This window comes from Lolium perenne, chromosome 3, assembly GCF_019359855.2.
Source record: "Lolium perenne isolate Kyuss_39 chromosome 3, Kyuss_2.0, whole genome shotgun sequence".
In the NCBI taxonomy this organism is placed as follows: domain Eukaryota; kingdom Viridiplantae; phylum Streptophyta; class Magnoliopsida; order Poales; family Poaceae; genus Lolium; species Lolium perenne.
The window spans coordinates 130481279-130496469 of NC_067246.2; the positions used below are offsets into that span (position 1 = coordinate 130481279).

General features: G+C 43.5%; 1 protein-coding gene across 1 annotated transcript; it reads left to right on the plus strand.

The window, feature by feature from the left end:
- The first annotated feature begins 10083 nt into the window (after positions 1–10083).
- LOC127342430 (F-box/FBD/LRR-repeat protein At1g13570) lies at positions 10084–12347 on the plus strand. The gene is made up of 3 exons (XM_051368389.2): positions 10084–11187; positions 11297–11458; positions 11533–12347. Exons 1-3 carry the CDS (start codon positions 10159–10161, stop codon positions 11941–11943), a joined length of 1602 nt encoding a protein of 533 aa, XP_051224349.1. The 5' UTR covers positions 10084–10158; the 3' UTR covers positions 11944–12347.
- Positions 12348–15191: the final 2844 nt, after the last annotated feature.

Below are 15191 nucleotides of genomic sequence, written 5' to 3' on the forward strand. Positions count from 1 at the left end.
TAGAAAGCTCTAAGCTTGGGGAAGAGGTGTTTGCAAATCCTTTAGCTACTGGTCATTATGTTCTTGATACATCTCCTTCTAATAACAATAATGGTGTGGACACAGATAAACCGATTGTGAAGGATAACTATTCTATTTCTTATGATGACACTATGCCTCCGGTCTCTAATGATTATTATAAAGAATGCTATGATATAGGTTCTAATTATCCTTATGAAACTTGTCATAGTCATGATTGGATTACCAAAAACAATCCCCTTAATAGGCAACTTGTTTACCATGTTCAAATTCTGGATAATAATCTTGCTCCAATTACTATTAATGAGAATAACTCTTCTTATGCCAAATTTAATGATACTTCTATGCATATGAACCATGATAAGAATGTTTTAAGTGATGGGTCTATTGTGGATTTCATCAATGATGCTACTGAAAGTTATTATGAGAGAGGGAAATATGGTTATATGCATCTTAATAATATTAAGTTTCCCCTCTTTATGTTGAGAATCTTGAAGTTACTCGTGTTTTATCCTCTTATGCTTGTCACTTTGTTCTTCATGAATTCATTTGTGTACAAGATTCCTCTTCATAGGAAGCATGTTAGACTCAAATTTGTTTTGAATTTGCCTCTTGAAGCTCTCTTTTGCTTCAAATACTATTTCCCACGAATGGATTATTAAAACTGCTGAGCCCATCTTAATGGCTATAAAGAAAGAACTTCTTGGGAGATAACCCATGTGTTATTTTGCTACAGTACTTTGTTTTATATTTGTGTCTTGGAAGTTGTTTACTACTGTAGCAACCTCTCCTTATCTTAGTTTTGTGTTTTGTTGTGCCAAGTGAAGCCTCTAATCGAAGGTTGATACTAGATTTGGATTTCTGCACAGAAACAGATTTCTATCTGTCACGAATCTGGGATTTTCTCTCTGTAGAAACATCAGAAAAATATGCCAATTTACGTGCGTGTTCCTCAGATATGTACGCAACTTTCATTAGTTTTGAGTTTTCTGATCTGAGCAACGGAAGTATTTATTAGAAATTCGTCTTTACGGACTGTTCTGTTTTGACAGATTCTGCCTTTTTATTTCGCATTGCCTCTTTTGCTATGTGGGATGGATTTCTTCGTTCCATTAAACTCCAGTAGCTTTGAGCAATGTCCAGAAGTGTTAAGAATGATTGTGTCACCTCTGAACATGTGAGTTTTTGATTATGTACTAACCCCTCTAATGAAGTTTATGAGAAGTTTGGTGTGAAGGAAGTTTTCAAGGGTCAAGAGAGGAGGATGATATACTATGATCAAGAAGAGTGAAAGCTCTAAGCTTGGGGATGCCCCGGTGGTTCACCCCTGCATATATCAAGAAGACTCAAGCGTCTAAGCTTGGGGATGCCCAAGGCATCCCCTTCTTCATCGATAAATTATCAGGTTCCTTCTCTTGAAACTATATTTTTATTCGGTCACATCTTATGTGCTTTACTTGGAGCGTCTGTGTGCTTTTGTTTTTGTTTTTGTTTGAATAAATTGGATTACATCATGCTCGTGTGGGAGAGAGACACGCTCCGCTGTTGCATATGAACACATGTGTTCTTAGCTCATGATATTCATGGCGAAGTTTCCTCTTCGTTAAATTGTTATATGGTTGGAATTGGAAAATGCTACATGTAGTAATTGCTATAATGTCTTGGGTAATGTGATACTTGGCAATTGTTGTGCTCATGTTTAAGCTCTTGCATCATATACCTTACACTTATTAGTGAAGAAATACATAGAGCTTGTTAAAATTTGGTTTGCATGAGTGGTTTCTCTAGAGTCTAGATATTTTCTAGTAAGATGTTTGAACAACAAGGAAGACGATGTATAGTTTTATAATGCTTGTAATATGTCTTTTATGTGAGTTTTGCTGTACTAGTTCGTGCTTGTGTTTGCTTCAAACAACCTTGCTAGCCTAAACCTTGTATCGAGAGGGAATACTTCTCATGCATCCAAATCCTGAGCCAAACAACACTATGCCATTTGTGTCCACCATACCTACCTACTATGTGGTATTTCCTGCCATTCCAAAGTAAATTGCTTGAGTGCTACCTTTAAACAATTCAAAATTTATCACCTCTGATTTGTGTCAATGTTTTATAGCTCATGAGGAAGTATGTGGTGTTTAGCTTTCAACCTTGTCATTTACTTTTGACGGACTCTCATATGGACTAGTGGCACATCCGCTTATCCAATAATTTTGCAAAAAGAGCTGGCAATGGGATTCCCAGTCCCAAATTAATTAACAAAAATAGACACTCCTCCATGGTATGTGATTGTTGGACGGCACCCGAAGGATTCGGTTAGCCATGGCTTGTGTAAGCAAAGGTTGGGAGGAGTGTCATCATAATAAAACTAAAATAAAAAGGCACTCCTTCATGGTATGAGATTGTTGGCAGGCACCCGAGGATTCGGTTAGCCATGGTTTGCGAAAGAAAGGTTGGAAGGAGTGCCACCCAAAAATAAAATAATTCATGGGAGCCGCTCTTGGAAGTCCGGTTGGCGAGGTAGTTAGTGTACCCATTACCATTCGTTGACAACAACAAACACCTCTCAAAACTTTACTTTTTTATGCTCTCTATATGTTTTCAAAACCAAAGCTCTAGCACAAATATAGCAATCGATGCTTTCCTCTTTGAAGGACCATTCTTTTACTTTTATTGTTGAGTCAGTTCACCTATTTCTCTCCACCTCAAGAAGCAAACATTTGTGTGAACTGTGCATTGATTCTTACATACTTGCTTATTGCATTTGTTATATTGCTCTGCATTGACAACTATCTATGAGATATACATGTTACAAGTTGAAAGCAACCGCTGAAACTTAATCTTCCAATGTGTTGCTTCAATACCTTTACTAAGAATTTATTGCTTTATGAGTAATCCTTATGCAAGACTTGTTGATGCTTGTCTCGAAAGTACTATTCATGAAAAGTCTTTGCTATACGATTCAATTGTTTACTCATTGCATTTACATTGTTTCGAATCGCTGCATTCATCTCATATGCTTTACAATGGTATGATTAAGATTATGTTGGTAGCATGTCACCTCAGAAATTATCTTTTATCGTTTACCTACTCGAGGAGGCAGTAGGAACTAAGCAGGGATGCTGATACGTCTCCAACGTAACTATAATTACAGATGTTCCATTATTGTTTTATGACAATACCAACAAGTTTTGTTCACACTTTAAATCATATTTATGCGTTTTACTGAACTAACCTATTCACGAGATGCCTAGAGGCCGATTGCTGTTTTCGCTGTTTTTGGTTCCGAAAAGGCTGTTCGGGCAATATTCTCGGAATTGGACGAAATCAACGCCAAACCTCCTATTTTTCCCGGAAGGCTCCGAACACCGAAGGAGAGTCGGAGGAGTGCCGGGGGCCCCACACCCTCGGGTGGCGCGGCCCAAAGGGGGGGCTCGCCCCCCTCTTGTGTGGCCTTCCCAGGCCCCCTCCGACTCCGATTCTTCGCCTATTTAAGCCGTCGTGACCTAAAACCTCGACACCAATTGACGAAACTCCAGAAAGACTCCAGGGGCGCCGCCGCCATCGCGAAACTCCAATTCGGGGGACAGAACTCTCTGTTCCGGCACCCTGCCGGACGGGGAATTGCCCCCGGAGCCATCTCCACCGCCGTCTTCACCGCCATCTTCACCGCCATCGCTGCCCCCATGATGAGGAGGGAGTAATTCACCCCTGAGGCTGAGGGCTCCGCTGTAGCTATGTGGTTCATCTCTCTCCCATGTACCTCAATACAATAATCTCATGAGCTGCTTTACATGATTGAGATTCATATGAGTTTGTATCGCAATTTATCTATGTGCTACTCTAGCAAAGTTATTAAAGTAGTTCTATTCCTCCTGCACGTGTGTAAAGGTGACAGTGTGTGCACCGTGTTAGTACTTGGTTTACGCTATGATCATGATCTCTTGTAGATTGCGAAGTTAACTATTGCTATGATAATATTGATGTGATCTATTCCTCCTACATATGCATGAAGGTGACAGTGTGCATGCTATGTTAGTACTTGGTTTAGTCTTTTGATCTATCTTACACTAAAGGTTACTAAAATATGAGCATTATTGTGGAGCTTGTTAACTCCGGCATTGAGGGTTCGTGTAATCCTACGCAATGTGTTCATCATCCAACAAAAGTGTAGAGTATGCATTTATCTATTCTGTTATGTGATCAATGTTGAGAGTGTCCACTAGTGAAAGTGTAATCCCTAGGCCTTGTTCCTAAATACTGCTATCGCTGCTTGTTTACTTGTTTTCTTTGTGTTACTACTGCTGCAATACCACCACCATCAACTACACGCCCGCAAGCTATTTTCTGGCACCGTTGCTACTGCTCATATATATTCATACCACCTGTATTTCACTATCTCTTCGCCGAACTAGTGCACCTATTTGGTGTGTTGGGGACACAAGAGACTTCTTGCTTTGTGGTTGCAGGGTTGCATGAGAGGGATATCTTTGACCTCTCCCTCCCTGAGTTCGATAAACCTTGGGTGATCCACTTAAGGGAAAACTTGCTGCTGTTCTACAAACCTCTGCTCTTGGAGGCCCAACACTGTCTACAGGAAAGGAGGGGGAACGTAGACATCAATCCCTGGGGGGAAGATATCATTCTTCCTAGTACCAAAAGAAATTCTGCATAAACTCGATTATTATTGATCCAGATTCTTTTGGCAAGGAGATAGCGAGAAAAAGAAATATCGACTGGTTAAATGGAGTATAATTTGTAGTCCCAAAGATCAAGGAGGGCTTGGAGTTCATGACCTGGAGGTCAAGAATTCAGCACTGCTAGGTAAATGGATGTTTAAGCTTCTTACCGAAGATGGGATTTGGCAAAGTATTCTTCGGAGAAAATATATCGGCTCGAAGACGTTATCCCAAGTGGTTTGGAAACCTAGGGATTCGCACTTCTGGGCTAGTCTCATGGCGACAAAAAATGTATTTTTTCTCCATGGTACTTCCTCGATCAAGAATGGAGCACATATACGATTCTGGGAAGACATCTGGTTAGACAATGCACCCTTAAGTGGACAGTTTTCTGCCTTGTATAGTAGTGTTCATCGCAAAGGTGATACCATTGCCATGGTAATGGCTATCTCATCTCCGAATGTGACGTTCAGACGGGTCTTGCTTGGGCAAAGACTATTGGCATGGAATACCCTAATTCATCGGCTAGGAGATATTCAACTATCGCCTGAGCCGGACAAATTCAGATGGAATCTTCATGCAGATGGTACTTTCTTGGTAAAATCTTTGTACAATGCGATCCTTCATTCTGACATACCATTTGATAATAATAAGAAAATTTGGAGGATGAAAATACCATTAAAAATAAAAAAATTGGATGGTATCTTCGTCGAGGAGTTATCCTCACAAAAGACAATCTTGTTAAGCGGAATTATCATGGAAGTAGACAGTGTGTTTTCTGTCATCATGATGCAACTATTAAACACCTGTTCTTCCAGTGCCAATTTACGAGATATATATGGTCAGTCATCCAAGTAGCGTATATCCTGTATCCTTCGACTAGTGTAGCCAATGTCTTCGGCAATTGGCTTCATGGTATTGATTCAAGGTTTAAGTTGATTCTTAGGGTGGGGGCGCTAGCAGTTATCTGGGCGCTTTGGCTAAGTAGAAATGACAAGATTTTTAACGATAAAAATTGCTCCTTTTTGCAGGTCATCTACAGATGTATAAGTATTCTTCGTTTATGGTTACTTCTTCAGCGGGTGGGGAACAGATACCTATTTACGGAGGTCTGTACACGGTTGGAGGCTACGACGAGGGATACTTTTTCCCTATATGGGTGGCAGCATAGTCTACGGATTGAAGCCCCACCCACACCTTAGGCGTCATATAATTCATCGCTTCGATATGTATTTCGCCTTGTTTTTTCTGACTTTTGACTTGAGACATATAAACGGCTGTGTGCATCCTGGTTATGCAGAGGTTGGGTGTAATTTCTTTTCAAAGTAATAAAGCATCCTTTATCGAAAAAAATATCTTCAGCTGGAGAAGTAACCTGCAACATAAAACGTTATAGCCGGAAGGTCAATACATTTGGAATTGTATTGGCAAAATGACACTATGCTGGACACAAATGGCAACCTAACACATACGTGATCATTTGGCTGGTAGAGCTCATGCATATTTGCATAAAACCAATTTTATCCTATCATTTGACAAATTATTTTCTTTCATACTAATTAAGCGGTACCATTCATAGACATCAATGAACCTAGACATCACCGATAGACATCAGTGAGCCTTCCTATTTCATATGATCAACGTGGTTTGGCGACCTACCCCTGCAGACACAGACCATAGACATGGCACGGGACCTGCTAGCCGATAGTCACTTGCACCAATTGTCATATTTCCTGTTCACCCATCAAGTTCTATTTAAGAAGTTAGGATGAGGAGACTTTCGAACATGATCCTTGTCAGTTCGCTTAAGTTGTCCGTAACCGGAGACACGGCTAAGTACTTAGATTTAACACTCTGTAGAGGTTGTACAAATTTACTCACATGACCTAGTCTTCTCTTCTTCCATGATGCACATTTTGCTCAAATGGATAGATGTTGACTAGGACAAGAATTTTCCGAAGTGATCCCCCAGACTTTTCTCTATGGACCAGTACCAACCTACAATCCCCTACATCATTTTTCACGTAGGATCCGTGTTCTCACAACATACTCCATCAAGCCAGAGCCCATATTAGAATGTGGTTGTACGGTAAGCTAATGAGCAAGGTTGTCTATTATCTCTTTGTTCCTGGGTGGCCATCCACAAGTGCGATGCACGCGACGGTTCATAGACATGATCCCGTTGCAACCACTCAACATAACCCGAGCAATACCAATTCCACCCAGGTAGTTCATTAAACTTAGTTGTTAAACTCACTAACAAAATTATTTCATAGCATAGCTGAGTAACAACTAAATTTAATGGCGACAAAGTAAGTCAAGTAGGGGTAGCTAGACTACTGGGATTGCATAGCAAGCATAAAACCCTACACATGTATATTACAAAAATTTCTACTGTTTAGATAAAACTAGGACATTTATGATTGGTGTGTCACTTGCCTAGATAATGTGGAGAGTTGACACAATCTTCACAACCACACCCGTTGCAGTTGGCACAATCACATTCTACAATCAGGTAACATTGCACCATAAGCATGGTGCCATACATTGACATGCACAAACATAAAACATGAATGCAATATGTATCTTAAACATGATAACATCTCTTAGTTGTTCTCTGGTTGTTTATTACATGCACAATGTCATGGTCAAGTTTTATGGTTGGTTGAATTATTGCGAACCATATATGTCGCACTAGAGAAGGGCAACTACCATTAATTCTAAAATGGTATTTTGGTACAGTAGAGAAATGTTGGTGGTACTACTGGATAGAGGGTTCCATTTGCAAGCATATGCAAAATGAATCACTCAAAAAGGAGGTGTAGACTAATTAGACATTTAAATATGAATGATTTTTAAACTTCTGCAAGTTCGCATTTGATTGTTCCACAATGTCCCTTATATTTTTAGGATTCCTACGATATACGATTCGTGATTTTTGGACATAAAGAACACTGGTTATGAATTTTACAAAGCGTGGACTATGTAAATCCCGTGAAAACGGAAACTAGGGTGTGTACATGACACGTGGTGCTCTGCTAATGGTTGATACCCCTTCGCGCATATCATGCCCTGAGACCGTTGGATCTAGTTAACATCTACGGCTCAGATTTGTTGACAGAATTGGAAAAAGAGAAATAAAAGAAAAATAGGGGTGGACCTATGTGGTGCTGACTGGGCGTACGCGTGGCGCGGACGTGGCGATGATGACGTGGTAGCGGTGAAGGAGCTCGCCGGCGGTGGCTCAGATGGCGGCCGGCGGTGGTGTTTCCGGCGTCTCCCGGCATGGCCGAGGCATGGACGGTGTGCGGCGCACGGCGGCGTTCCAGGGGGCGTCGATGGCGTCGCCTCGGGAGGTTGCTACCGGCGGCGATAGGCGGTTGGAGGCGACGCTGCGACGAGCTTCTCCGGCAAGCGATTGGCTTAGCCTGGCGGCGCGGGGTGTGGGGCTGAGGTGGGGGGAAAGAGAAAGGGGATGGGGGCTTTATAGGGGGCGGCTCGGGGCCGAGGGGGGTCGTGGGGAAGAAAGGTGGCCGGGGTGGAGGTGAGATAGAGGGAGTGGGGTGCGGTTGGAGGTTAGGGACGTCCCTGACAGGTGGGTCCCACATGTCGGCGTGTGGGGGAAAAGGTGGAGGAGAGAGGGGCACGCGCGGGCCTGGCCGTGCTGGGCCATTTCAGCAGCCTAGGTTGGCCCAGCGGTCGATTCTCTTTTTAAATTCTTTTCTTTTGCTTTTGTTTTATTTGATGAGACATTTGGGGCACTAAAAATAATCAGAAAAATACAAACAAAATATCTATGGATTCCTTGTGAAAAGAGCTTCAATATGGAACCACTGTTGAAACAAAATAAAACTTTTATAAAGCAAAAATTTTGGCATACATGCCAAAGTGGCTAATTGCTATTTTAGGGTTTGGGGTTTTGAAATGAATTTGAAATTTTTCCTAAAATGCAATGATGACATGATGCTTATGAATGCAATGCATGATGTTTGGAAATTTTAAAAATTGGATGTTACACATGTGGAATCATGTGTTCCCATTCTTTGACTATAGTTCGTCAAGGATATCTTTAGGGTTGCCTTCTGCAGGTTTAGTCACGCTTTAAAATGCAACCAAATAAAAAGATGCTTAAGAGATTACCTCTTGCAGAGTCAGACATCAGGACATGAAATGGCTCCGTACTCTGCAAGCTTCGTTTTAGTCCTTTACCTTTGATATAGCCTCTTCCAGTTTTCTAAAACAGAGAGCAAAACCAGTGAAAAATGATCTGCCCAGACTGGAAACACAGCGCATCCTGAATACCACGCCGAGCATCCATCGGCGCAATCTCACCGTTGATGCAAAACAGAAATCTCCCCTGAAACCCAATCAGCGATCCCCGATCACCCGAGGAGACCAACCCGCTGAATCACCAAGAAAATTGGACCCATCGGACCGAAGCAACCTCGCAAACCCTAAATCCTCTTTCGCCAAAATCACAGAATCAGGCGCGCTGCCCATAGCAAATCAATCGCAGACTAGTACATATAGAGAGAGGCGACGCGGGATGCCATTTCGATGTCAGCAGCAACGGCAGGCGGGCTCGGGATCGCCGGAGAGAAGTGCTCCCATCACTGATCGAGTTAGAGGGCGCCGACAATGGGAGGGGATGAGCGAGTTCGGGATGATCTCCGACTAGGTAGCTCTTGGACGATGACTTCAAGATTTTTTTGAAACCTGGTGACTTCAAGATTCGTGCAAGATGGTGACTTCAAGATTCGTGTAGTCTACCTGATGCTTTGGCCATTCAAAAAGGACGCTCATTTTTTATAGTGTTTGTAAAATATATTAGTGGTTTCGGTCCCACAGATTTTGGTTTCGGACACACACTTTTAGTCAGTGGCGAATCTAGCCAATTTTGTTAGGGTGGGGCAGGCCTAACTGAGCTGGGCTTTTTAATTTTTTTTCTCATTTTCTATAGAAGATATATGGGCTGGGCCAAATCTTAGGGTGGGGCCCACCCCACCCTTTCACCCTGCTGGCTCCACCACTGCTTTTAGTTCCGTTAGTATGGTTCCGTCTATTTACCACCATCAGATCAGGCAGATAAATGGTTATTAAAAATGACAACCACCGTAAAACTTGTATAAAACATTTCTCGTCTTACACTTATTTCAGTCAATCAAGCACTTAGCTTACCCGTTGAACCGCGCGCACGCCTCCTTGTCTAGCAAGGAGCCGCGACGTCGCTCTCACTCGCCTCACCCTGCCTGATCTTGCACTAGTTTCAGTCAAATCTTGCAAGGGAAGGCGACTGAACATTTCCACGGGACACTGGTTGAACTTATTATTATCTACTATAAAAAGCTCAGACCAAGCAGGCAAGCACTCCCACAATGCAACAGCAAAGTCGCAGTACCAGGCAACTGAAAAAGAAAGAGGCTCTAAATTTGCTCAAGTGCGCGCGCGCCAAGCTTATTATATAATGGAGCTCGAATCCAACCCAGCAAAGAAGTGTGCCAAGGCCAAGGGAGAAGAAGCATCATCCGAGGAGGACCGGCTGAGCGGCCTCCCCGACGACGTCCTCCACTCCATCCTCGGCGTGCTTCGGCTGAAGCACGCCGTCCGCACCAGCGCCCTCTCCACGAGGTGGGCGCACAAATGGCTCCACGCGCTCGCCGCGTCGGCGGTCCTCGACTTCACCGACCGCGACTTGGTCCGCGGCCAGTCACCGGCGCAGATCACGGCCACGGTGGACCGCGTCCTCGCGATCCACGGCGCGGCGCCCATCCACGTGCTCCGCGTGGTGCTGTCCCCGCCCGACGCGCTCGGGCGGGATGTCGTCGTCGGGTGGGTCGCGGCCGCCCTGGGGAGGGGCGCAAGGGAGGTCGGGGTGGACCTGGTGCGGCGTGGCGTCCTGGACGACGGCGACGGCCGCGTGTCACTCTTGCAGCTTCCTGGGGGCCTGTTCCAGGTCGAGAACTCGCTGTCGGTGCTTAGCCTGGGCCGGTGCAGCCTCCGCGACGTCCCGCCCGGCGCGGCGGGGCTCGCCGGCCTGACATCCCTCTCCCTCGACCGCGTCGACGTCACCGACGATGATGTCCGGGACGTGGTCTCGGAGTGCCGGCTGCTCGAGTTCCTGAGCCTGAGGAGCTGCCACCTCCTCGTGTCGGTGAGGGTCGCCGGCGAGAGGCTGCGGGGCCTGGAGATCGTGGGCTGCCTGTCCATGCGCCATCTGCGGGTGGCCGCACCCGCGCTCGAGTCGTTCGCATACCATGGCGAAGTCCTCTACCGCAGAGACGACGACTACGAGACCTATCTCGTCGAGTTCATCGGCAAAGACAACACAAGGAGGACGCTGTCGGATGCGGTCACGCCGGAGCTACGAGACGCGTACCTGTCCCACCTCGGCTTGGGCGGATACCACGAGGTGATTCACGAGTTCGCCTACTCAGGCTTCTTGGAGGAGGTCGCCCATGCCAGGATTTTGACACTTTGCTCCGTGGGCTTACTGGTACGATGCTCAAACTATTTCTTGCCAACCGAACCATTCAACGCATCATTAGCATCTAAATAAATTCAAGCAATGTATTGACCATTAGTACGTATTGGTTACCCGTCAGCACATCGAAGAAACCCGAATCTTTTACGAGCTCACTATGGATACCCCGAACCTAGAAGAAGTGCAGCTGCTTATGGACACCATGAGCGACGGCGATGTCAGTCGTTTCTGTGGCTTCTTCGGTCTCACCGAACCGCCCCTCCTCGAGCGACTCTTCGTCCGGGTAAACATCCTCCTTTTCCTCGTCAATGCCATTCATTGTCGTCTCATCAGCGAATTCTCGGATCGTACTTGCAGCTCCCATCCGCCGCTTGCGAGGACACTACTGAAGATACCTGCAGCGGCACGATTGCAACGGGCGAGGACGCGGATATTGTACTCGACTACGAGATCGCTCTCGACCATCTGACGTTCATCAAGGTGATCAACTTCCGGGGGACGACGCGCGAGCTGAGGCTGCTCAGGTTCCTCCTGCGCAGGGCTCCTGTCCTCGAGCAGCTGGTGCTCGTCATCCCTGAAGGAAACGAGGGCACTCCGGGAGACCATGACCAACAGAAGAAACTCAGCCTGCTCCTTAAGATCGTCCAAAAACACGTGACAGAGATCAGGAAGGCGTGGCTGTGGCAAGACGCCCACGTCACCGTGTGCCAGCCGAGGGAGGACGATAGCCGGAGCCCTGCGCACACCAAGTACTACCACGAGGATTAGGCACGCCTTCCTGAACGGATTACGCAAAACAAAACATCAGCATCTAATCTAATTTCAATACAAACAGCCAGAGATATAGAGACCTAATACTCAGTCTCGCTCGTGTGGTCTTTGTTAGGTTCAGTTCAGTTAAGCATGTCGCTGGGTTCAGTTAGCTGTATTTTCTTTCCGGTTTCTACAGTTAGCAAATTATACCGGGCCGTCATGGCTTCGTGGGATGCATGAGCTCAGCGATTGTCAGCAGCCCAATACTCAACTCACTCAATCTGGCAATTGTACAAGAATTTGGTGAACAATTTCAGATACAGGATAACTGGCAAGACGGAGAAAGGGATGAGCGAGGTATCGATGGTTGACTGGATGATCAAAGGGGGACAACAATAACCTCATATTCATAAGGAGGAGTTAATGGCATCCGCAGTCACATAACTTGTCTCGCATGTGCAAACATGTTGCAAAATAAACTAACCGATCACACAACTTGTCTCCCATGTGCACTTAAGTCACACATGTTGCAAAATAAACTAACCGATCACACAACTTATCTCGCATGTGCATTTAAGTCACATATGTTGCAAAATAAACTAACCGATCACACAACTTGCAAAATATATGCACCCCAGGTCACAAAATAGTTTGATGTCTGGTCTTTGGCAAAAACCGGTCACGCGCAGGACACCTGAGTTAGAAGGGGCGGTCATATTCTGTACTTCTCCTCAATTTTGACTGAACAATGTACCTCACGTGACCCCCGCGTGACCGGTTTTTTGCCAAAAGCCGAACATCAAACCGTTTTGTGACCTGGGGTGCGCACGTTTCATAAGATGTGATCGGATAATTAGTTTTGCAACATGTGTGACTTAAGAGTATATGCGAAATATGTTGTGTGACCCTAGATACCATTAACTCCATAAGGAGCTGCCAGCAGAGGAACATGCGTAAGGAAGCATGCCATGAAGATGGAGATCGGATAAGGCCGGCAGAGCCGTCTTGCATAAAGGGGGTTAGGAGAAGAGGCGAATGTGTGAGTGAGAACATGGTTAATCATGGGGAGCAACCCGAACCTCGTATTCCCATCGAGCTTAGAGGTTGCCAGAATTCTAAAGCATAGTTTAAAATAGCGATCTATTTCATTTAGTCATACTTTTTCGGAGACTATGAAAGACTATAACCAGACTATAACAGGCAATTTCATTTAATGTTTTTTTTTAAATAGAATATTTCAATCACATCTTACCCAAAAAAAAGGAAAGCTATGACTCAAACACGATTCATGATACAATTTATTTAACTGTTCAAGAAAAACAAGTATTTAATTATTCAACTCACAAATTTATATAATCATATTAAATGTAAATTCAGAAAAAATATAAATAAATTGCAAATATAGGAGATTTAGCAGCTAAGTTAGGGGAAAGTTAAAACGTAGCTTGAGCTACACATCTACTATTTTTTTACAAAATTTAAATTCAACATTTAAAGTTTCAAAAAAATCTAAAAAAAACTGAATGTAGCTAATGATGTACTCTACCACTGTGCAAAATTTTAGGATGAAATACGTTATATTAGAGGCTACAAAAAAATGACAAATTCTCACAAATGTTGAAGGTTTCAAAAATATGTATTGTTCACATTTTCAGATCCATGAATTTGTAAAATTTACACCGCCCAAAATACTGAGTCTTTCGTATTGTTTTTTTTTTCACGGTCATAGAGTACATCATTGTCTACCTATAGAAATTGTGTCCCTAATTTTTTGAAACTACAAAATGCCATTTTCAGATTTTTGAAAACACGAGCTCCATGTAGCCCGAGCTACAAAATGCCACGATCATAAATTAGATGCTAATTAGGGGCTAAATAGGGATATAACTGATTATTAGCGACTTGTTTCTCATTTAACCTATAAATTGTATAGCCGTAGAGGCAGGTCTCCCAAAAGACTATAGCTGAGCTATAGCTAGGGTATAGCCGGAAATTCAATTCGGCTCCCGGGTGCGTATGCTCCCTATACCAAAAAAACATATTTTGAAATGTCAAAAAATTTAGATCGAAAATTCTACGTGTACATCTCCATAATGTATGTGCATTTGCTAAGTTTCACGAAAAACCAATATTATTTGTGGTCTATGTAAAAAGGAGAAATTTTATCTTGTGAAAATCATTATTTTTAGCACTGAATTTTGTCTTTTTTACACACGTCACATGATAAGTCGATTTTTTATGAAACGACTTTGTGAGCGCATAGCACGTGAAGATGTACGTGCAAATTTTTTGTTTCAATTTTTTTGAAATTTAAAATGTACATAAGATACATTTCAAAATATAGAGAGCATATGTACCCATGTTCCAAAACACCACTCCCATTTAAAACTTTCTTCTAAAGACACGGTTTATGTGTTCTAAACACAATAGGCAATAACTGAGAATAAAAAAGAAATCATAGCTAAGAGACATAATATTTATCGTGGAAAATCCTTCCAACAAAGAGAGGTAAAAATCTCAGGCGTACGAGACTAGGCCTCAGCCCTCAGCCTACGAGGACTAGTCATACATGATTATATTAACAAGTATAAACAATGTACTGAAAAAGCTCGAAGTGATGAATAACAATTAGTCTTACTCTTACAATATCGGCAATCATGATGGAAACAATAATACAAAGTAGATGAGGGGAGATGGTGATGGTGATGCTCGATGAGGTGGTGGAGTCGATGGGGCCAGCGATAGAGCTTTGGTGGAGATGAGATCTGATTGTGGCGGTGGAATGAGGTTTGCGTGGTGTTCTCTCCCTCAAACTTCTTGGGTTCCTTCGCAATAAATACTTGGTTTTACAAGGCGGTGCGAGACCCATACATGTGAGGATGATCGTACAAATCATCGTTAAAGCCGTTGTTGGTCGACTTGGAGGCCTTGTTGATTAGTAATAAGTGGCAGGTCTAGAGAGGTATTTTCATCATAATGACAAGATGAGTATTTTTACCACTCATTAGCCTTCTGATTCCCCTTTATGGAGTGCTCTTTTTAAAATAAAATATGATTTCTTCGATACATGATCATTCGAATGGTGAAATACTTGCTTTCGGGAAGATAGGTGGCTAGGTGACATGCCTCTATCACATCAATATCCCATCCTTTATAACATAGCCAATCAAAAAACAACTTTGGCTTGTTGATGCTATGCCTCAAGTACTATTTAACAAAGATCTTAAACATACTTTGATAGGGAATAGTGGAGAAAGGTGGCT